Source organism: Acomys russatus, chromosome 24 (genome assembly GCF_903995435.1).
Source record: "Acomys russatus chromosome 24, mAcoRus1.1, whole genome shotgun sequence".
Lineage (NCBI taxonomy): Eukaryota > Metazoa > Chordata > Mammalia > Rodentia > Muridae > Acomys > Acomys russatus.
In genome coordinates, this window is record NC_067160.1 from 59275390 (window position 1) to 59296449 (window position 21060).

At 52.1% G+C, this 21060-nt stretch overlaps 3 protein-coding genes across 3 annotated transcripts; 1 reads left to right on the forward strand and 2 right to left on the reverse strand.

The window, feature by feature from the left end:
- Positions 1-7: 7 nt before the first annotated feature.
- On the reverse strand, positions 8-3146 carry LOC127207633 (surfeit locus protein 1). The gene is made up of 9 exons (XM_051167058.1): positions 3057-3146; positions 2757-2808; positions 2406-2539; positions 2246-2328; positions 1270-1458; positions 781-853; positions 529-691; positions 236-317; positions 8-160 (listed from the first exon to the last, which is right to left on the reverse strand). The coding sequence occupies exons 1-9, from the start codon at positions 3129-3131 to the stop codon at positions 91-93; spliced, it is 921 nt and encodes a 306-aa protein (XP_051023015.1). The 5' UTR covers positions 3132-3146; the 3' UTR covers positions 8-90.
- On the forward strand, positions 3142-7191 carry Surf2 (surfeit 2). The gene is made up of 6 exons (XM_051167059.1): positions 3142-3299; positions 3514-3668; positions 4408-4511; positions 6041-6226; positions 6347-6513; positions 6961-7191. Exons 1-6 carry the CDS (start codon positions 3222-3224, stop codon positions 7048-7050), a joined length of 780 nt encoding a protein of 259 aa, XP_051023016.1. The 5' UTR covers positions 3142-3221; the 3' UTR covers positions 7051-7191.
- Positions 7192-8741: 1550 nt separating this feature from the next.
- Surf4 (surfeit 4) lies at positions 8742-20597 on the reverse strand. Its single transcript, XM_051167060.1, has 6 exons — positions 20539-20597; positions 14041-14227; positions 13032-13108; positions 11988-12031; positions 11374-11560; positions 8742-9391 (listed from the first exon to the last, which is right to left on the reverse strand). Exons 1-6 carry the CDS (start codon positions 20584-20586, stop codon positions 9125-9127), a joined length of 810 nt encoding a protein of 269 aa, XP_051023017.1. The 5' UTR covers positions 20587-20597; the 3' UTR covers positions 8742-9124.
- Between the last annotated feature and the right edge of the window lie 463 nt (positions 20598-21060).

A 21060-nucleotide genomic window follows, 5' to 3' on the forward strand; every position in this document is an offset into this window, starting at 1 on the left:
CCTCCCTGTAAAATGTTTTAAGACCAAGGCCAGAGTTTCTACAAATCAGAATCTTTATTTTATGTGGCGATCTTTTGGTGAGGAGCAGGTTCACACACGTGGTGTCCGACGGGCAAATTTTTGGAACCATAAATATGATGTGGCAGCACACAGTCCATACCTGTGATTGAAAGAAACTCAGGTCTATCCTGTGGGGGAACTGGTGGGGAGGGTACCGAGGGGCAGCGGGACTGACCAGGTGATGATGTACTGCATGTGCTCATTCCGCAGAGTCACTCTGGTCTGCCCGCCAACAGGTCCTCCAGGGCTTGTACTCTCTGGAAACAAGGGAATTCAGTACCTGCCTCTGGGGAAGATCTTTCCAGTCTCTCCTGTCAGGCCCCTATTAAAATCCTCCCCAGGGTGTTCTTCAGGACCTGTCAGGTTCCCCCATGCTAAATGCCAGGATGAAAGCCCACAGGAAAGGAGAGGTGGGACCTTACTGACAGTATCCAGCAGTGCTCTTAGGGCAGGCTGACCACAACATACTGAAGTCTGCATCGATGAAAATGGGGTCTGCGCCTGTGATCTTTGCCATAGCCTCCAGGTCCCGATAATGCCAGTGATTCTTTTCTGGACTGTTCTCAGGAACAAAGGGCTTCCTGGTTTCTGCTAGCCTCACTATGCCAACTAGGTCCACTTCTCCAGGAACCTACAAAGGAAGGCATAATTTTTTTTTGCAGGGGTTCTGCTTGGAGACTGGATGGCTTATTGTTCATATCCCAGGCTGAAGAGCCTTACCTGGCCTTTCTGCCTAGTCTCTGGATTCACTTTCTTCCTGGGGACAAACCCTCTGTTAACCAGGATGGTGACTCTGGAGCAATAATAAAAGTGTCCCTTAGCCAGGGGTGGCACACACCTTTAATCCCAGCACTTGGGAGGCAGAGCAGGTGGATCTCTGAGCTCAAGGCCAGCCTGGTCTAGAAAGTGAGTCCAGGACAGCCAAGGCTATACAGAAAGCCCTGTCTTGGGGAAAAACAACTGTCCCTTTGGGTGAGGAAGGGTCACTACAGCTCTAGTGTGCATTTCAACAAACTTGTTCTGGCGATCCAATCACTGCTAAGCCTCAGTGGCTCAAACACTTATCAATGAAGGCTAAGAAAGCTGCTCAGTGTTAGACACCTTGGAAGTTACCAGGCAGTATTAGTTGGATTTCATGGGTTCTCCAGCATCTTAAGGTCACTTGAGCATAGTGAGGGGAAGCTGACAGGCCAGCCATGGCCTACTCACCCCGAGTCAGAGCAGTGGAAAGGAGTGACTACATAGGCCCCACTCTCAGTTGAGGATAGTCTGGCAGCATCACGGGCCTCTCGGACAGGGTCCACCATGGTCCGAGGCATCATGTACAACTCTTTGGAGTGGTCAAAGTGTCCCTTGACCTTTACTGGCCTGTACTCCAGGTTTTTCAGTTCCATTGGGCTACAAGAAAAAGAGGGAAGGGCTGTGGGCAAGCCAAGCTTGTAGAATCAATCGCCTAAGCATCGCACGCTACCAAGCCCACCAGACAGAAAGGTTAAGAAAGGCCCAGTGAGGATGTTCAGACAGGCTGTCCTCCATAGGGTGCTCTCAACAGCTGCCTTTGATGCCAAATGGAACTATGGATCTGTGCTACCTGAGCCCAGTTTTTTTTCAAGGGAAGTGTAGGTTTCTCTATAGCTATTTTGTGTAAATTAACAAAATAAGTCCAAACTCCACTTGTTCTCTACCCTGAAGGACAGAACCTTGGAATTTGATCAGAGAGCAGTACAATAAATTTAAAGGACAAGTTTCAAAAACCACCACCCAGCCAGTACTCGGAAGGCAGAGGCAGGTGGATCTCTGAATTCAAGGCCTGCCAGGTCTACAAAGCAAGTCCAGGACAGCAAGGGCTGCTATGCAGAGAAACCCTGTCTCGAGAAACCTAAGAATAAATAAAAGACCACCTTCATAATGAAACCTACAATATCACCCATCAGTGCTACATGGAACTGTCACAGCTATGGGGGATCCTCAAGACCTGAAAAGGGAAATCTGGCACCAGAAATACATCTTTTCTTTTTATTTTCTGTGTCCTTCTGCAGCTTCATAAGGGCACTCAGCAGCCAATCTAGCATGAAACTTTGAAAGTTCCTGCTAAAGGACAGAGAAATTACAGACACCAAACAGAAGGGCCCCAACTGCTGCTCCTAAGTGGGACGGAGTGACTGGGTGGGCAGCCCACACTCACTCTGCAGGCAGAGGGATGGGCTCAGCCATGACTCGGGACTCTAACTCTGCAATCAGTTTCAGCTTCCATTTGCGACGCTGGACCTACGAAAGAGCATGAGTATCAGTGGGGGGCGAGGGGCCAAGGCTCAGAGCCACCCAAATGAGAGCCCAGTCTTCACCTGCCAAGTCCCCAGGCCAAAAGCAGTAGCAGGGATAAGAAGCAGGAGCCACTGGAGAAAAGAGTCGTCCTCTGCTTTGGCGGCAGCTGCTTCCGCTGTAGAACTGCAGCGCCTGCTTGGCCTACAGACCGTCCCTGGAGGGGGTTTCACAACACTGGCATGGGGTCAGACGCCCGAGAGCAGACAGAACTGGGTGGCAATTCCTCGAGAGGACTTCAGTCCTCCGGAGAGGTTATATTCCTGTGCCCAGCCCTCTCCCTGTATAATTCTCCCAGTGTGACACCCAGTAGACCACTGCGCGCCCAATGAAGACAGGTGTCCCAACCACATCCAGAGCTGAGCCCTTCTCACCTGAACGAACAGAAAGCCTGAGGATGCTCCTTTCGGCAGCGCAGAACCGAGCCTGCGGGAACCAGACAGGCCGCAGGGCTGAGCTCAGGGACCCCATGCCTGACAAGCGCGAGCACCTGGCGCGGTCCAACCTAACTCTGTTCAGCTTCGGGTTAGATCCTCTTGGGCAGGCTCCTCTCTGCCGCCACTCTACTCTGGGCTAATCCTCTTGGCCATGATCCTCCCCGGCCCCACTCTACTCCAGGCTCCACCCTCCCGGCCCCTCTTCTTGGGCAGGATCTTCCCCAGGCCCGCGCTTACCGGCCCCGCGCAGGCCCATTGTGGCCACCGCATCATCGGTCGCCGCAGCACAGCCAAAGCTGTCACAGCAGCCATCTTTGAGAACTTCCGGGACCGAGAAATCTGCTTCCTTCCGGGACGGCGCTCTGCCCCACGTGGTGACAGCGGCGTCAGGTATCTCCGAATATGGGCGAACCACCCGCTGATGTGCGGGCCTTCCTGCGCCAGCACCCGAGCCTGAGGCCGCTGCCCAACACTAACAAGGTCGGAAGAGAACCGTGCCGGGGATGAGTAAAGCCAGAAGGCACGGGACATGGGAGGAGCGGGACCTGGGAGGAGTGGGACCCCGGAGGACCGTGCCGAGAGAGGAATGGAGCCCGGGAGCCCCGTTCCTGGAGAGCAGCGGAACCCGGGAGGACAGTGCAGGGGATGGGCGGAGCTGGCAAGAACCACCTTCTAACAGGCGGTCCATTCACAGGTGCGCTGCTCCCTAACCGGCCATGAGCTGCCCTGCCGTCTGCCGGACCTTCAGGTCTACACCAGCGGCAAGAAGTACCAGCGCTTGTCGGGTACCTCTTCAGCCTTCGATTACACAGCTTTCGAGCCACACATCGTGCCCAGCACAAAGAATCCGTACGTAGCTGGCCAGCCAGCGCCTGGGTGCAGCGCCTGTGCCCTCTTCTCTGAGCATGTAGTAACCTCCCATTGACACTTCAGACGACTAGGGCTTGTGGCCTTTGAATATAGTCACCTAAGGCCAGGCTGGGCAGTGCCACTTTCACCGTTTGAGGACCCTAGCTATGGTTGTGTGGTTGATATATCCCCACATGGAACTCTGAGCCATCTCCCCAAGAACCCACCGTGAAGCATGAAGCAGTGTGACATTGCAGTTTATTTTTCTTGTGTGACAATATGGGTCCAGCTAGTCCTTAATCCCAGATATTGAGTGGAATTATTTAGGAAACGGTTTTTGAAAGTAAGCCTCTAAGGCGGGCATGGTGGTGCACGCCTTTAATCCCAGCACTCAAGGAGGCAGAGGCAGGCTGGTGGCTGTGAGTTCAAGGCCAGCCTGGTCTACAAAGCAAGTCCAGGACAGCCAGGGCTACACAGAGAAGCCTTGGGGTGGGGAGACAAAGTAGCATGGTTGGCCTGGAACTTACAACGTAGACCAAACTGACCTCAAAGCCTGCCTCTGCCTCTTGAATCTGGGATTAAAGGCCACCACGCCCTTTTCAAAGTCCAGACACTGAGACTAAACGCAGAGCATCCCCAACAGATCTTGATTTGTTTACAGCATGTAGGTGTGGTGGGAGCCCACGTGTCCAAGTCCGTGGGATGTATTGCTCCTCCATACCCATCTATTTGCCAATAGGCACCAGCTGTTCTGCAAACTCACCCTGAGGCATATCAACAAGTTCCCGGAACACGTGCTGACGCACACCCAGGGCCGGAGGTATCAGAGAGCACTTCAGCAATGTAAGTCACCCCCAGAGGCTCAGACCTTAAGATGGATGCCCCTGCCTCCAAAAGCCAGAAAGGTGCCTGAGCCATCCTAATCCTTTGTCGATGTACTTGCTTGGTCTTGCACAGTGAGGAGGCCAGTGGCTCCTGACCTTACCACTGCAAAGGCAGGAGTAGGTGGGAAAGAGTGGTATCTCCATACCCAGGCTAGTGCATAGCAGGGACAATTGCAGAGTCGTTCCCAGGCTGAGGCCAAACTGCTGTAGTTATAGGACAGGTCCACGTCAGCCGATATTGCAGGACAGCCTTGGGAATTGTTATCAGGACCAGGGTTAGTGCAAACAGTCCTGTAGGCTGCAGAGGATGAGGGGACTTGCAGTTTAGGGGTTGGTGATTTGAGCAGGGAAGGTATTTGTTGGTTGCAGCTAAGGATGGGAAGGCATCCCAAGTAGTTGAGAATGAAGACACCTGTGGTTATTTTAACTTCCAGATGAGCTAGGGAGGATGGATGGTGCCAGGCCAGGAGAGTTAAGAGATGAGGGCAGAGCTGGGCGTGCCTGCACACGCCTTTAATTCCAGCACTTGGGAGGCAGAGGCAGGCAGATCGATGTGAGTTCAAGGTCAGCCTGGTCTACAAAGTGAGTCCAGGACAGCCAGGGCTACACAGAGAAACCCTGTCTCAAAAAACATGAGAGAGATAAAGGCCCATTTGAATATGAGGGGGGGGTAAGGCGGTCTCCCATCCAGGCCACCACAGGAAAATGAGAGTAAGAAAGTGACTGTGAGATTAGGTAACCTGGGGGAGCCAGGCAGAGCCTAGCCTTCGCAGGGAGGACAGAGGCTTCAGAGGCTGGGAAGGAAAGGAATGTGCGGGCTGTATCCTGGCCCAGCACAGCGCGATCCTCCCACACATCTTACTCCTGGAATTGGCATCTGGGCTGCACTGACAAGTGGCAGCTAAGGCTTGGATGCACCTTTGTTGGCTTTGCCATCTGCAGGATTGTGACAGGGAGCTGCTGAGCGGGAACCCCCATGAGAATTATATAGCTGTACCAAAGTGCACTGAGTTGGGGCCAAAATGCAGTGAGGCCACTTCAGGGTGGTGGGATGGGCGCCACCATGTGGCCTGCTGAGAGCACTGGGAGACTTCATGTTGGTACACTCAGTGGTCCTAGGAGCAGATGGCAGAGATGAAATTGCGAAAAGGTCCTGGAGAGGGCAGAGAAGGCAGTTCCATCAGAGGCCAGGTCCCAGACTGTCACCTCGTGAGCGGTGGAGGTTAAAGCTGGTATCCCCAACCAGAAGATTGTGCTAGGCCAAGTGGAAGCCCAAGAAGCTCAAACCCCACAGTACCTCAGTGGTGACCATAGCTAAGGACCTTCTCTGAAGCCTCATTTCAGCTCCAAGCTCAGGAGAGGCGAGGCCAGGCAGCTTCCCCTGATGTCCCCAGCCTCTGGGTCCAGCCCAGCCCTGTCCAGGAGTAGAGCCACAGCTTAGCTCTGCCTCAAGAGGGCGCCAGTGTGATGAGCTTGCTAGTCTCCTAGATGAAGAGTGTCAGAAACAAGGTGTGGAGTATGTCCCTGCCTGCCTACTGCACAAAAAGAGGAAGAAGGACGACCAGATGGACAGAGATGAGCTGCCAGGCCAGAGAACAGCCTTCTGGGAGCCAGCTTCCAGTGACGAGGGAGGAGGAGCCTTGAGTGATGACAGCATGACAGACCTATACCCACGTAAGCAGGCACAGCCCCTTCCCTACCCTTATGTTTGTCTCCTGTTAGGTATCTTGTGATCCTTGCTCTGTTAGCCACTTTTCCCTGTGGTGTAGCTCAGCCAGTGTTTGTTCCTTCCAGCTGAGCTGTTCACAAAGAGAGATCTAGGCAAGCCTGAGAACAGTGACACTCCTGAAGGCTTTCTGACAGACCAAGACGATGAGAAACCGAAGCATTCAAGAGAGCAGGACACTGGAGAGAGAGGAGAGGCAAAAGCAGACCACAAGAGGAGCTGTAAACTCAGAAAGGTGAGTCGTGTGCTGCAGTGCTGAGCGGGCCAGGAGGGCTACACGGCCCAAGCTGAGGCTGGATAGCTAGTGCTCCCCACGGCTTTAGCAAATTCTGCAAGTGCACTGTCACGTAACAGCCTATAAATATGGAAGCCAAGGCCACATCAGAAGATCTCCGGCAGTAGATAATGGCCGCTGGCTTCTCATCTCTGAGCTGGGTGGCCCCACGCTACAACACAGGATTCAGGAGCTTATCTGCTGGGCACCACTCCCTCTCTATGGGTCAGGAGTGAGGATTCTGTCAGAGAGGGGCAGGGTGGGCCAGGGCGGTCGTGAGCTGTGCTGCCCTCTCCCAGGCCCCACATTGACCCAGCATAGAAGGGAAAACTGGCAAGAAAGACTGCTCGTCAGCCGTAGACACACATTATGAACCTGCAGAGGGCTCAGCATTTTCTGCTTTCACAGAACCAGCTCACCTCATTAACCAAGAAGTTCAAGAGCCATCATCACCACAAATGCAAGAACTTCAGTTCCTTTAAGCAGCTGGGGAAATGAAGCCTGCAAAGAAGCCTCTGGGTGTCCTTGGGGCTGGCCACTGATGTCCTGACATTGGCTGTTGCCCAGAGTGAGCCTGGAGGTTGTTCTGAAGATGGAAGCAGCAGAGACGTGAAGATTCTTCTCCATGCACGTCTTTTTTTGTAGTCTTCAGTGATCCTTGCTGTAGCTCACTATAGCATCCTGAGCCTGGCCAGGTCCCCACCCTGGCTGGTCACCACATAGGATCACACTATATACCACAAATGCCATTATTTATTTTGATGTTTCCAAAGATCAAAACATTTCCAAACACAACTAAGATATAAAATACAGCATAAAAATGAGGTTTTTACCTATTCCCACATAAAGCTAAAGAATTTTCAGAAACCTCTGCCAAACCAATGTGTAAATCATTTTATCTCCCATCCCAAGCATAGCCCACAGAGCTGGTGGATGGGCCAGGGCACCCCTGGGATGAGGGCTGCTGCCGCAGGGCATGCACTTGCCTCCGAGGGCCTGCCCCACTCCTAACTGGAATGTCATGGGGCTGCCACTACAAGTAACGGAGCAGACGGAGTGCACTGAAGCAGCACTGCGTGTCAAGCGGCTGAGTGGTAACAAGTATCATGGCCGAGGCCACTGCTGGAACTCATGTGGGGGAGTAGGCAGGCTGTAAGGCTGCAGGAGAACTCGGGCCAGGTGTTGAGAAGGTGGGTTCAGACTGCAGAGCCAGGGCCGGCGAGGCAAGGGAAAGAGGCAGGATTGACCCGAGGTGACTCAGGACACAGTCCTGCCTACCCAGCCAGTGCCAGAAAGGAGGGCCTCCAGGACTCTACCCAAGGGTGAGGTAAGCTGCCAGCTTCCCTCCAGGGGTTCTAAGCCTGAGAGAGGTCCAGGAGGAGCCCCATGGCACTACCATGCAAATGAGCAGGACCACACATTAGACACCCCACCCCCAAAAAGAGAAACACGGTGTAAGGCAATGTTAGAAAACTTTACATACAGGACTGAGACCAAATTGGTAAGGCATCACAGACTGTAGAAAGGATCTTGGCTGCACCCAGCAGAGCAAGTTGACAAAAATCTGAGCAAGCAACAGCCTCGGAAATGGTGGCATCGGGGCTGTCGATGGGGTAAACTCAGCCTGGAGCAAGGAGTTAAGCTGGGGTTTGGGGGGTTGGAGCATGGCCTGTGGGGTCTAGACCTTGCTCTGAGAAGGTCAAGTGTGAGGTAACTGGGTTGAGCCTGGGTGTCTCCAGTACTGGGGCTCCTCACTAATGGGCCCCATGGTATAACTGCTTCCTAGGTTGGTTCCATGGTGGTTGAGGGCCATTCTGTGAGCAGCTTGCTCTCCTGCCCTTCCCACCACTGAGCTTCTGGGATAGCAGTACCCAAACCAGCAGCTTTCTAAGAACTTCCTGACCCTGACTCCATCCCATCCCTGCCTGGAGCCATGAGAACTCCCAGGGTACCTTTCACCCAGTAAACAGCATCCAGCCCACTGCTATTGAGGACTTGAGCCAGCATTAGCACCCGCCTCTCCAATACTGTACTGTTTTCTAGGCTTGGGGTTTCTCTAACATTTTCACTGGTCCTATAAAATACAGGGCAGAAGCAATGCTGGGGCCACTGGTGGGATTTTGAACTGCTGGAGGTTTAACTGTCTGGTGTTTGGCTGGACCATCCCTAAGTCATTTAGTAGTTTGAACTAAGGATGTAAACTTAAAACTAAAAAAGGGCAACTGCTTTGAATGATAAAGTACAGCTCAATACAACTTGAAGTCCCTCACCCCCAAAAAGGAGCTCAAAGACAGGAGGACTGAGGCCATAGCCCACCACACTGTCTACTCCCAGCCTTGGTTAAGGAATGACCGTCCAGCTGGCTAGCTCTGGACAGTCAGACTCCAGACTGTTTCCAAAGAAGATTTTACCTTCAATTTTCAGGTGTCTGCAAATAAAGTTCTCAAAACATCTGTGCCTTTACCAAGGGAGGGGAAGGGAGGAGGACACATAAACGCTGGCAGTTTGTTGACTCTGCCCTGAATCAGTCCAGGGCCTTGTGCCTCAGCCAGGGAGGGGAGGGATCTGTCTGTTACCACTCTTTCTTCTTCTCATCCATGGAGACACCCCCTGGGCCAAGAGCGACCACCAGGAGCAGGCCTCCAATCACTGACATGGTCTGGAAGAAGTCGTATTTCAGGAAGTCATGCATGGGTTTATAGACCGGGATTGTCCAGAAGGCATTGAAATACACGTTGATGGCAAACAGCCAGACGACAAGAGTCAGAGCTGCCAGCTTGGTCTTAAAACCAATGGCTACTAAGATCATCAGAGCTGTACCCACAATGTTCTGGATAATCTGCAGAGATACAAAGAAAAGGCATTCAGACTGAAGGTCAGGAAGCAAGCGCTGCACACCTGCATCTGAGCCAGGCTCACATAACTCTCACCAGGACTTTGTAAGAGTTTCCAATAGTGAGTACTGAACTTGCAAGAGTTCTATGTTAAAGGTGCTATGGCTTTACACGTCTCTCCCAAATCCTAGCGGTGGTGTTTGCCTGGTAGGAATTTGGTGAGTGATTGGGCCACCAAAGGCTTGCTCCTCCATCTTCTCATGTGATACCCTGTGTTTTCTTTTTCTTTTCTTTTCTTTTTTTTTTTTTAAAGATTTATTTATTTATTTATTCATTCATTATGTAAACAGTGTTCTGCCTGTAGGACAGAAGAGGACATCAGATTACATTACAGGTGGTTGTGAACCACCATGTGGTTGCTGGGAATTGAACTCAGGACCTTTGGAAGAGCACGCAGCGCTCTTAACCACTGAGCTATCTCTCCAGCCCCCCCGCACCCCTGTGTTTTCTTGGTACTCTACCTCACCTCACCAGATGTGACCTGTTGACCTTAGGCTTCACTGTCTCCAGAACCATAAGCCGAATAAGACATCGTTCTCTATAAATGGTCACTTCTGTGGTGCTCAGTTAGAGCAACAGAAAACAAACTGGTGACAGGAGGTGAGACTATTGCTAAAGAAGCACCTGCCCCTGAACTGGGGTGACGTCAAACTTGGAAGCCTTTAGAGAAGCAGACTGTCATGGATGGAGCCATGAAGGCCTCTCTGAGAAGATACGACAAAGGAAAGACTGGCACTTTGTTTGTAAAGCCGGACAAAGGCCATCCGTGTTAGAAAACTGCTGTGAAGGCCAGGGTTTGTGGCACACAGACCTTTAATCCCATACTCTGAATTCGAGGCCAGCCTGGTCTATAGACTGAATTCCAGTACAGCCAGGGTTACACAGAGAAAACTGTGACTTGAAAACAAAAAAAAATGAAGAAAGGAAGAAAGCTGCAATGAGCTCAGCTGTGTTGTGCCCATGCCCTAGGACCCTGCAGGACTTGTATATGGCAAAAGAAACCTATCAGCAGCAAAGCATTCAGGCTACTAATTTGGATTCTGACTGCTAACATGAGACAAGGGTGCAAAGACTGAATTCATAGCAAAAAAGAAAATGTGGAAAAATGTGGAAAAACGTCAAGTTCTCTGGCCATGTGGTAGCAAATGAAAGATGGCTTTTCAGGGTCTTTCTATGTAAGCCAGACTGCCCTTGAATTTATAATCCTCCTACCTCTGCCTCCCAGGCACTAAGATTTCAGGTCTGTGCCACATCTGGCCAACCAACATTTAAAAAATAATAAACTTAAAAAAAAAAAAAAAAAAAGATTTCTTTGTATTTGTGCTTATATGGAGGGAGGTGGCCAGTGTTGGCTATCCTCTGTCACTCTCCAGATACTCCTTTTTGAAGAAGGGTCTCTCTGAACCTAGAGCTCATCTCAGCTAGGATGGAAGCAGCACTCTGAATAATCCTCCTGCCTCTGTTCCCCTCAAAGGGCAGATTACAGACAGTTGCTGTATTATAGATCAGTTACTCTCATGCTAAAACTTGAATTCTGGTCCTCGTGATTGCAGAATCACTGTCAACCAATGAGCCATCTCTCAGGCCCAAGCATCATATTTCAGTATAAAAGTTTTGGGAAAGAAGAGTAACAGCCAAAGTGCTACCCTGGTAAGTCTCTATCCCACACCTGAGCGCTCAGTTCATCTACACCCACCCCGCCCCCCACGCTGGCTCCCCAACAATGCCCTTCTGCAGCTCTGCTTCTAATGTGGCATATAAAAACTAGGCTGTCTTGGCCAGCAGTGTGAACTGAACGCTAAAGAAGACAGGAGTCTGCAGAGAGGGCATTGGCCGCTCTCCCTAGCTGAGCTGGACAGCTTGTCTCCTCAGGCTGTGCTCAGGAACAGCTGGGCCAACAGGTAGCACAGGGCTCAGGGGTACTCACAGAAAAGAAGCTGGCATCAAAGTGAAGAAGAGTCATGAACATCAAGACCAGCAGGACCCTTCCTCCAAGCTGCATGTACTGCTTGGGGGAGCTCTCGCGCATGGTGGGAACACCAGCGAACATGCTCTTCCCTTCCGAGCGGGACTCTGCCAAGAGTAGCAGCAAACCTCCTCCTAAAGCCAGGTTCCTGAGGAACAGAAATGTCAGCTACAACCAGGCATCTGTCCACCGGGCCAGAGCAAGAGCGTCTGGCATGGACACACCAAGGTCCACCCTTCTCTTCCCTTTCTCCAAAACAAACCAACACTCAACAGGACCAGGCCAGGCTGAGTACAAAGGACCAGCCTCAAGTTGAGCCAACAGGAGCACATGGAGCCTGGATGTAGTGGTTTCTATCCACTTCCACGCAGACCCACCCATGCAATGTGGGGCTAAAAGACAGGGCCCTTCACCATCAAGCCAGGATTCTAGTTGTGGGAGAAATCCTACTGCGCCCACTGAAACCCTGCTTCTTAGAGGCACAGTGGGGACTACAGAAGGTAGCAGGCACTAGCCAACAAGCACTCAGGGGAGAGGGCCAAGGACTCTATTCTTACCACTCAAAATGCACCTACCTCATCAGAAACTTCAAGTCCCATAAAATGCTGTAGGCAATTGTCTAAAGGAACAGAGAAAAAAAATTGAATCAGCATTTCACACCAGTATGTAAAGATTTCATAACAGCATGAAGCAGACTGTCCAACAGGGTAAGAACATAAGATACACAAACTACTTGAGAGGCTGAGGGAAGATCAGTGGGACCACTTGGCTCAGTATTTCTTTCTTTCTTTCTTTTTTAAACATTTTTTTCCTAAAGATTTATTTATTTATCATATATACACAGTGTTTTGCCTGCATGTACACCAGAAGAGGGCACCAGATCTCATAGATGGTTATGAGCCACCATGTGGTTGCTAGGAATTGAACTCAGGACCTTTGGAAGAGCAGCCAATGCTCTTAACCTCTGAGCCATCTCTCCAGCCATAAACATTTATTTACTTATTTTATCTATACCGTGCCTTGCCTGCATGTACGCCTGTAGGCCAGAAGAGGGCACCAGATCAGATCACAGATGGTTGTGAGCCACATGTGAATGCTGGGAATTGAACTCAGGACTCTGGAAGAACAGTCAATGCTCTTAACCTCCGAGCCATCTCTCCAGCCTCCTGGCTCAGTATATCTAAGAGTACAGGCTCTGGGTCTGTTTGACTATCAGAGTTATGCTGTGGCGTCTTGGAGCACAAATCAACTGCAAGACCACCATATGGGTGGTGCCAGCCTGCTCAAGCATGCCATTCTGGGTAGTTAGGCAATGACGCCCAGCTCACATACAGTACAGCTAATCTGTGGCCCTGTGTCTCTGTCACAAGAAATTCAGGAAAAAAGGAACAATGGCTCAGTACCTAAGGCTAGCACCCACGTGGGCTATCTGCTCCTAAATCCTAGCTAGAAAAGAAGCCTAGCCATTTCTCCAGAACAAAAAGCAGCTCTGGACAGCCAGATCTACAGGAGAAGGGGAAGTGATGCTGGGCCTAATATAGCTCCACCAAAGTAAAGCAAAGTAAGACCGACCCCACACCCCAAGTACCCAAAGTGAGACTCGCTAGGTGACTGTGTACCTGCAGTGCGATGATTCCAAACAGCCCAAAGCAGGCATACTGCACGAAGTTCCTGCTCAGCACCAAAACACAGCCAGCTAGAAAGAGGACAGAGTTAGGGTCTACGCTGTGTCTGGGGCAACAAGACACCTCTGCTCCAGTGCTGCTGAGCTGCTGCACCCCAATCCAGCAAAGCTCCTTCCCAAGGCCTGACTGGCAGGCAAGGCCTGTGCCCTGGAGCCTGCCCAGCTTCTGAAGAACACTAGTCCAGACCACACTTTGCTGTGGAGAGCCACAGGCCTGTGCCATGGGATATCAGCGCAGGACTCAATGTTCTGCGACGAAGCACATCCAACAATGCTGAGAAGCACAAGTTCTTATTCACCTCCTAACATGCAAAGGCAAGAAAGCTGCCACCAGCAGATGGGCCGTCACAAGATGGACATGAGTCCAAATGCCCTGCTCTCTGCCAACTGAAACCATTTGTCCTTTCCAGACAGCATCTTTGCCTTTCTCAACTGCCCAGGGCCTAGCGTCTCCTCCTGCATTTACAAACAGGGACTGTGTTCAACTTCTTTTTTATGTGTTTATAGGCAGAGTCTTACTATATAGACCCAGCTGCCCTGAAACTTGTTTTATTAGATAGACCAAGCTGGCCTTGAACTCAAGAGATAGCCTCTACCAGCCTCTGCCTCCGAAATACTGGCATAAAAGGGGTGATTCACACCAGGCTTGTGTCCAATCTCTCTAACAAGTTTAAAGTAATGAGTGCAAGGGGACTGGGTATGCAACATCCGTCCGAAAGCTCAGAGAACCAAACCATGGCTGGCATGCTTCAAAGCCCAGGGCTATAATCTCAGCTGACGAGCTCCTAAGTGTTTGTCACACCAGCCTTGAGCATAGAAAGGGACACCCAGGCCTCAAGTTCACACACAGCTTCTCAATGGCCAACAACCACAAGTTTGGGGAGTATCATTCAAGGGAACAGGATGCCCCAGAAGTATACTAGCGAGGCTTCAGAGCCACTTACTCAGCTGTCCCAGCAAGTTGAGGAACACGAAGGATGAGGCCAACAGATAGCCACAGCTCCAGGTGGTGTCAATATAGTCCCGCTGCTCACTCCACTGGAACCACATGCGGATGCCATCCTCTAGGAAGGTGCTAATCAGGCAGAGGCGGGCCACATGAGGCAGGTACTGCTTGGTGACTCGCAGGAACTGTAGGACCACAGAAAACACTGATGAGCTGACAACAGGTCAGGAGACAAGGAAGAGTGACCTTCAGCAGTTCCAGTGTCTTCCCAGGGCAGATGTAGGACTCAGTACCTGCTTTAGGTACTCCCCTTTTTGGGGGTCAAGGGGTTTTGAGGGTTTCTCTGTGTAGTCCTGGCTGTCCTGGAACTTACTCTGTAGACCAGGATGGCCTTAAACCCAAGAGACCCACCTGCCTCTGCCTCCTGAATGCTGGAATTACAGGTGTGTGCCACCACTGCCCAGCCCAGGTGTTCCCCTCTTAAGTCTGGACACATGTGATGATCCAACACTCAGTCCCAGAGGCAAAGACAGTGTCCCATGCATCTGGCACAAAACCGTAAGGTGACATCTAATACTATCTACTACTTTTGCTCCACCTCCACAGCCATCAAGGGAGAAATGCCACAAGACACAATTTCTATGCTCAGTGAGGCACATTAACAAGTGGGAGACACAGAAGCCATCTGAAAGGCTCTCATATCTTCCAGCCCAGGGATTCCCATACCTCAGCCCCTCTCACGCAGGGCTAGCCCCAGCACTGAAGGATACAGACCAGCAAAGCACCCTTGATCCCCACCCACAAGATGCCTCAAACAGCATTTCTAACTGTGGCACCAAGATAATGCCTCTATTTTTGCCACCCTTTCCCACCCCAACAAAATTCCTCCAGAAAGCTTAATGCCCTATGAGGCAACCGTAGTACAGATGAACAGCTGTGTTATGGGCTAGAAAGAAGACACTGGGATGTCCTCACAGCCTGTATGACCCAAAACAAGGTAAAAACGGCCAAATATGAGACTGACAATGACTGCAGTGAAACTCAAGTGTGCAAATCACACAAAGGGCAGCTCTGAAATGCACGCTCATGGCTCCCCTCTGTGCCTGTGCAGACAGCACTTGACAGCTTAATTAGGAGGCCGGCACATACTCTTGAAGCTAGGTGCAAATCCCGCCCATGCAGGTGGACTCCATACTCTTCAGAGCTGAGCCTCAAGGTGAAAGAAATCCAAGGATATCACCGAGGCCCAGGGGAAAGATCAAGGAGCCACCCATGGAGTGACATGTCAAGAAGAGTCTAAAGGGCAGAGTCTGACCCCACCAGGGCAGCAGAAGGATGTGCAGGCCCTCCCGGGCTGACTAACCCTGCTGTTGGAACAGATGAGGATGTACATAAGTATTCCCGAATTCTCAGCACTTTAAAAAGCTGCTTCAGAGCCCAAGACACTGCTAAAGCTGCCATCTCAGGTGCAGAGCAGCTGGGTGGTCGGATCAGCCTTCTGCCCCCAAAGGGCTGCCCAGGCTTGGCTTAGTCAGCAGTGCAGACAGGTTCCACGACAGCAGGGAACAGGAAGTCACAGCACTGATGCCCACATCCTTCAGACACACAGCCTGTGCCCCTGTGTGTATCTGCAGGTGTTTAAGCCTCACTAAAGAGATGGCAGAAGCCACACTGGCATCATCAGAGACTAGCCAGCAGCTCTGGGGCACTCAGACCACATGCTTTCATCCTATCCAACCTTGTCTAACCCTGGCCACCAATGTACTCCAGGCATGGTGACAATGCCTCTCTGACACCAGCTTCTAGGGAGGCTGAGGCAGGAGGGTCACCTGAGCCTAGTACTTCAAGATCATGTTTGGCAACACAGAGACTCAATCTCACAGTAAATACAAAAGGAAAAGAGGTGCAAATGTGCTTGAGTTTTAGGCCCTGGAAGAGAACACACATACTACACCCTGTCAGGTGAGAAGACAAGTGACACGACTCACCCTCTCAGTTTCCGTTTCTTGGCTCTAATGTTCTAAAAAGTAACCAGCAGTGATGCAATTACCGGAGTTCTATGAACAAGGTAACGACCACCACCGTGGATCTCAGCACTATGCTGAGAACTGACCCTCACACTGTCAAGCATCTGCAGGAAGCTGTGCAGACCACAGGAGGGTGTGCACACTCAGGCAGCCACAGACACTGGAGGTGTTCTGACTTGCTTCCAAATGAGAACTGTGCCCCACACAATTACAATGGGGCTGCACCCACCGGGTGAAGCAGCCCAGCCTTGCTACAGTCTGCTCCTCCCTCAAAGAACCTCATCACAGATGCTCAATTGCTATGCACCCAATCCAGCACAATCCACTAGATGTAGTTAAAGTTCTGACAAGTCTGCTACTCTTAATTGGAGTGTCTGGGTCCAGAGGATTAAAGAGAAGACAGTAACGAAGGGAGGGAGAGCAACACCACCACGGCTAGGAGACTGGTGCGGTGATTTGCTTCTGGGAGAAAAAAGTACAGAACTGAGGGCAGAATGTGCTGAGCTAAGCACACCTGCAGGGCTCTGCTTTCAAAGGACAACTACCTGTCACGTGAGCACAGGGAACCAGTCAAAAGCCCTCCTTTGATGCACATCTGAGCACAGGAGAAAAGCCAAGTTTAACAACAAAGCCAGATCCTTCGTGTGCACGTCTCTCACAGCTTCTGCTTGACATCATGCTACTGCAGCCAAGTGCTGCCACAGCCACGGCCCTGTGCTTACAGGCCACGGCCCGCGTCCTAGTTCACAGTGGCCATGAATACCCCATAACCACGGTTGTCACTGTGGAGGCTGCAAAAGCCGGGGTGGCTGCTGATGAGGAAAGCTTGTGAGAGGAGAAGGCAGTGAAGCCAAGCCACCTTGACAAACAGGCATCTCATGAGCGTCACATACAAGCACGATATGCTCACAGGCAGCGAAGCATCCCAGCAGCATAAGAAATGAGAGAAGAGTGGCTGGAGAAATGGCTCAGCAGGAAAGAGCTCAGAGGGCCCAAGTCTGGTGCGCAGCACCCAAACGATGGCTCACAACTGAGTAACTCCAGCTCCTGAGGATCTGATGCCCTTTTCTGGCATCTTTGGGCATCAGGCACACAAGTGGTACACAGACATACATGTGGGCAAAAAGCTCAATACACATACCCAGAAAAAAAAAAAAAGGAAGGCTTAAGTCTGTCTCAGAGGGTTATCATCTGAAAGGACTGAGGAGATTTAGGACATAATCCCATCTGTCCTTTGATAAAACTCAGGAAACACACACAGCAACACACAGAGCAGAAACATCAACCTCCTCTTTTGTGTTCAGGACAAAACTGGATCCAAGGCAGCTGCTGCCCTCACTTTGGGAGAACTTTAAGGAAATGGCAGGTTAGATTTTCTGCCTTGGTGTACTCTGTTCAAAGATCCACACACTCAGGAACTGAGACTGGCAACAGGCAGGCAGGGTCAGCTCAAGTTTGGTGGCTCCCCTGGACTCTAGGGCCCCCAGCAAGTATCCTCCAAGCACCGTGTAGATCCTCAGTGCACCATGAATGTAGGAGCTCCAAGACCACCTTCCTCTTCTAAAACTAGAGCAGTGACGAGGCCACAGTCTGTGTGAGGACTGGGCCTCATCTTCAAGGGGCTAACTGGTCTCCAGTATCTCTACTTAATTTCTCCAGAAGGGGGCGCTGTTCAAACTTCAGTCAAGACTAGCAAGCAGAGAAGTGAGTCAGCTTCCCATGCCTTAAGGTAAAGGTACAAGATGACAAAGCACTAGAAAAGGAAAGGCTCAGGGCCCCCACACCCACCCTGGGCACCAGGCTCCCTCAGGCCCACTCTGGCACTACTTCAGTAAAGGCCCACACCAGCGCCTTGGTCTAGTTCTCCCACGATTTTGTTGTTTGTTTTCTTGTTTCCTCCAGACAGGGTTTCTCTGTGTAGCCTTGGCTGTCGTGGAACTTGCTCTGTAGACCAGGCTGGCCTCGAACTCAGAGATCTGCCTGCCTCCCAAGTGCTGGGATTAAAGGCTTGCGCCATCGCTGCCCCTAGTTCTGCCAGGCTTAAGGTCAGGTCAACACACCAAAGTCCACACTGGGAAAAGTAAGGCCTCCTGTGGCCTTCCTGTCACCCTGGTAACAGCCATCAGGCAGACTCCATTAAGCACCAATGTTCCTGGTTCCTGTTGTGAATTCACTTGGAAGCTACTGTACAATCTGTTTAACTTGAATCAAGTAGCAGCCACAGGACACAGGCATGACTTTGAGTTCCTGGCTTGTTCCCACCTGGTTTCTGATGGCTTCTGAAAGCCTACCTCCTGCATCTCACCACTTTCTTCAGGGCCTGGTTTCCTGGGAGCAAGAAGACACCATCTCCAGCTGCCAACGGGCAAGGAGCTTAATGCCAGGTCAGAAATGTAGCTCCCAGGAGCCTGCCAGCAGGGCCCCAGCCTCCACCACACTAAAAGGACAGATTGTAGTTCTACCAACATAGGGGGACGCTGACCTCTGGGTAACAAGTCAGGGACGATGCACATCATGACCAACTTCACTGTGGCCCTGCGAAGATGGAGCACTGGTGGCCAGCCTCACAGGTAAGGACGCCCAGTTAATGGCTCAGTGTTGTCATTGCTGTCAGAAACACCTTTCCAGATCTCAACTGGGAAGCCTGATTTTCTGGGCAAATGTTTTTTGGTTTTTTGCAATGTCAATTCTACTCTTGTTTTCTAAAGTCATGGATGTGTGACACTATCTGACAACACCGTAGAGGTTTCTCCATTTTCTAACACATTAGATCCTGTCATTTAGAAAGCCGGACTATCAGCACCTCCCTTGTTGGCAAATGTGTTTTCAATGCTGCAGCTGAATATTCAACACAAAAGCTCCCAGGACTGGTCACAATGAGACCACTGGAAGGCTCCCTGTTGTCTGCTCCGAGACACAGAAGCTCCTGTGGTCCCCATTGCTATCGTACAGGTGTTACAGGTGGAGTCTGAGGCTAACCATCGCCAGCAGGGACCTTCACTGGGAACTCTGGTTTTAAGCAACAGGGTGTCAGCAGCACTGGCGTCTCCCCACTGATGTGTAGCTGAAATGTTAACTCTAGACCTGAGATGCAAGCTGCCCTGGTCACCAGCCCTGCAGTAGGAGACCCAGGGTCTCTTCCTGGGTGGTGGCCACTGGCAAGTCCAGGAGCCCAAACCAGTCACTTGGTGAAGGTGGACACTGTGTTCCCCACAAAAGCCTGTCCAGTCCTAAGATTTGCCTTCTTTTCACTTAAATCAAAACAAGACACATGGAGAACTTCATACAAACTGAACTCTTCCACTGCCTGAAATCTATCAGTCCATAGTTGGCAGCTTCTTGGAGATAGTTTATCTGGGTCGGGTTGTGAAATCCACTTGCAAAATGGAGCGTTTCCCAGCTGAAGATCGTGAGGTGAGCAGCTCCCGAACTTCCCTTGGCTGTGTATGGAGCCATCTTCTTAGACAGCTGCTACTCAGGGAGACAAAACTGGGCCAATGACAATTATGTCAATGAAACCCAGCACACGAGGAAGACCTGGTCCCGGAGAACTTTCTGTCCCTTTGTGATAAACACAAACTTTAAAAACTGTGTGTTTAATACAAAGCCACGACTTTGGCAAAACTTTTCCAAAGGGGGTGAAGATGACTCCACAAATATCAGCTCACAGGAAAAGTAGTTCAACAGAAGCGAGTGAGAATATGGGAGATCAAAGAGTAGGAGGAGGGGTAGAGAAGTTCATTCGACCCACAGCTCATCTGAAGATGCTCACACACACCCAAGCCTTCTTTCTAGTGCTCTAGGCCACAAAAACGCCTCCTCGTATGACCGACAGCCACGAACACACTACTAAGTGAACCAGAGCAGGCTGGAGGGTGGGCCCGCACCCACTCCGCCTACGGGGCTAGTTCAGGCTCTGTAATTACTTCGCAGACCTAACGGGGCAATTTCAGAAGTCAAAGGCTCACACCTACACAAATCCCACCCGCCTCCTGGCCAACTTAATTTTTACAAGTGGGTGCCACCTGCGCCTCTTTCGGGCTCTAACCCTGGCCGGCTTGTCGCTCGGGCCCAGGCTCGTCCCAGGCCTTCCCTGCGGTCCCCGCATGCCACCTGTACCCTAGAGAAGGGGGGGGGGGGCCCGAAGGGCAGGCAGCGTGGGACCCAGACCCGGCAACCCGAGCAGAGTCCACGCGAGGAGGGAGGGGGCAGGATGGTCCGGGACAGAGGGCGAAGGGGCCACGCAGCGGGGCGCACACAGAGTAACTCCCCTTCCCCAGAGGTTCCCCCAAGGGGCCACTGCGGTTCAGAGGGCAGAGGGCAGAGCGCAGCACCGCGGGGACCCCGGGGAGCCTCCCTGGCCGCCCCCAGCCCAGCCTCCCGCGGATCTCTCGGTAGAGCTAGGCAGGACGGCGAGGGCGGGCGTCCGTGGGGCCGCGAGGGCCAGCGGGCTGCGGGGCGGGCCGCACCTGGTCGGCGAAGTCCTCGGCCGTGCCCATCAGGTCGTTCTGGCCCATGGCGGCGGCAGCGGCTGGCTCAGCTGGCTGGTCCTCGGCGCTCGCGCCCGCTGCGGCCTCCACAGGAAGTGCCTAGCGGCCGGCCTCGCTGCGCCGCGGCGGCTCTAGCGGCTGCCACGTAGGCCAAGCCTTAAAGGGGCCGCGCCGCCTGCCGCGCCCCGCCCCGCCCCGCCTGCTGCGCGCCCTCACGCTCCAGACCCCGCCCGCCACGCTCGAGGGCCCTCCGCCGGCGCACCGCCCTTCGGGAGCAGGCCCCGCCCCCACGCCGCAGGCCCCGCCCCTCCCACGGACCACCCCTAGCCCTTTAACCCCTAGAACCCGAGGCCCAGCCCACCTTACACCCTCACCATAAAAGCGCGTCCCGCCCACTGAACTAGTAGACTTCCGGCCACCCTCACCTCCAGCCCGTGGCGCTTGAGACACCGCCTACCGTGTCGTCATCACACTACCTGCCCAGCCCCCAACCCCAGCCCT

Bases quoted from the DNA above. Each gene is read 5' to 3' on its own strand.
- LOC127207633 (XM_051167058.1), bottom strand. From the start codon at position 3,131: ATGGCTGCTGTGACAGCTTTGGCTGTGCTGCGGCGACCGATGATGCGG. The intron at 2,809-3,056 runs GTAAGCGCGGGC...TGGTTCCCGCAG, and splicing joins AATGGGCCTGCGCGGGGCCG to GCTCGGTTCTGCGCTGCCGA. The intron at 2,329-2,405 runs GTGAAGACTGGG...GCTCTTTCGTAG, and splicing joins TTGGCCTGGGGACTTGGCAG to GTCCAGCGTCGCAAATGGAA.
- Surf2 (XM_051167059.1), top strand. From the start codon at position 3,222: ATGGGCGAACCACCCGCTGATGTGCGGGCCTTCCTGCGCCAGCACCCG. The intron at 4,512-6,040 runs GTAAGTCACCCC...CTAGTCTCCTAG, and splicing joins TCAGAGAGCACTTCAGCAAT to ATGAAGAGTGTCAGAAACAA. The intron at 6,514-6,960 runs GTGAGTCGTGTG...CTGCTTTCACAG, and splicing joins GGAGCTGTAAACTCAGAAAG to AACCAGCTCACCTCATTAAC.
- Surf4 (XM_051167060.1), bottom strand. From the start codon at position 20,586: ATGGGCCAGAACGACCTGATGGGCACGGCCGAGGACTTCGCCGACCAG. The intron at 14,228-20,538 runs GTGCGGCCCGCC...GTGGTCCTACAG, and splicing joins CCGAGGACTTCGCCGACCAG to TTCCTGCGAGTCACCAAGCA. The intron at 11,561-11,987 runs GTAGGTGCATTT...TCTGTTCCTCAG, and splicing joins GACTTGAAGTTTCTGATGAG to GAACCTGGCTTTAGGAGGAG.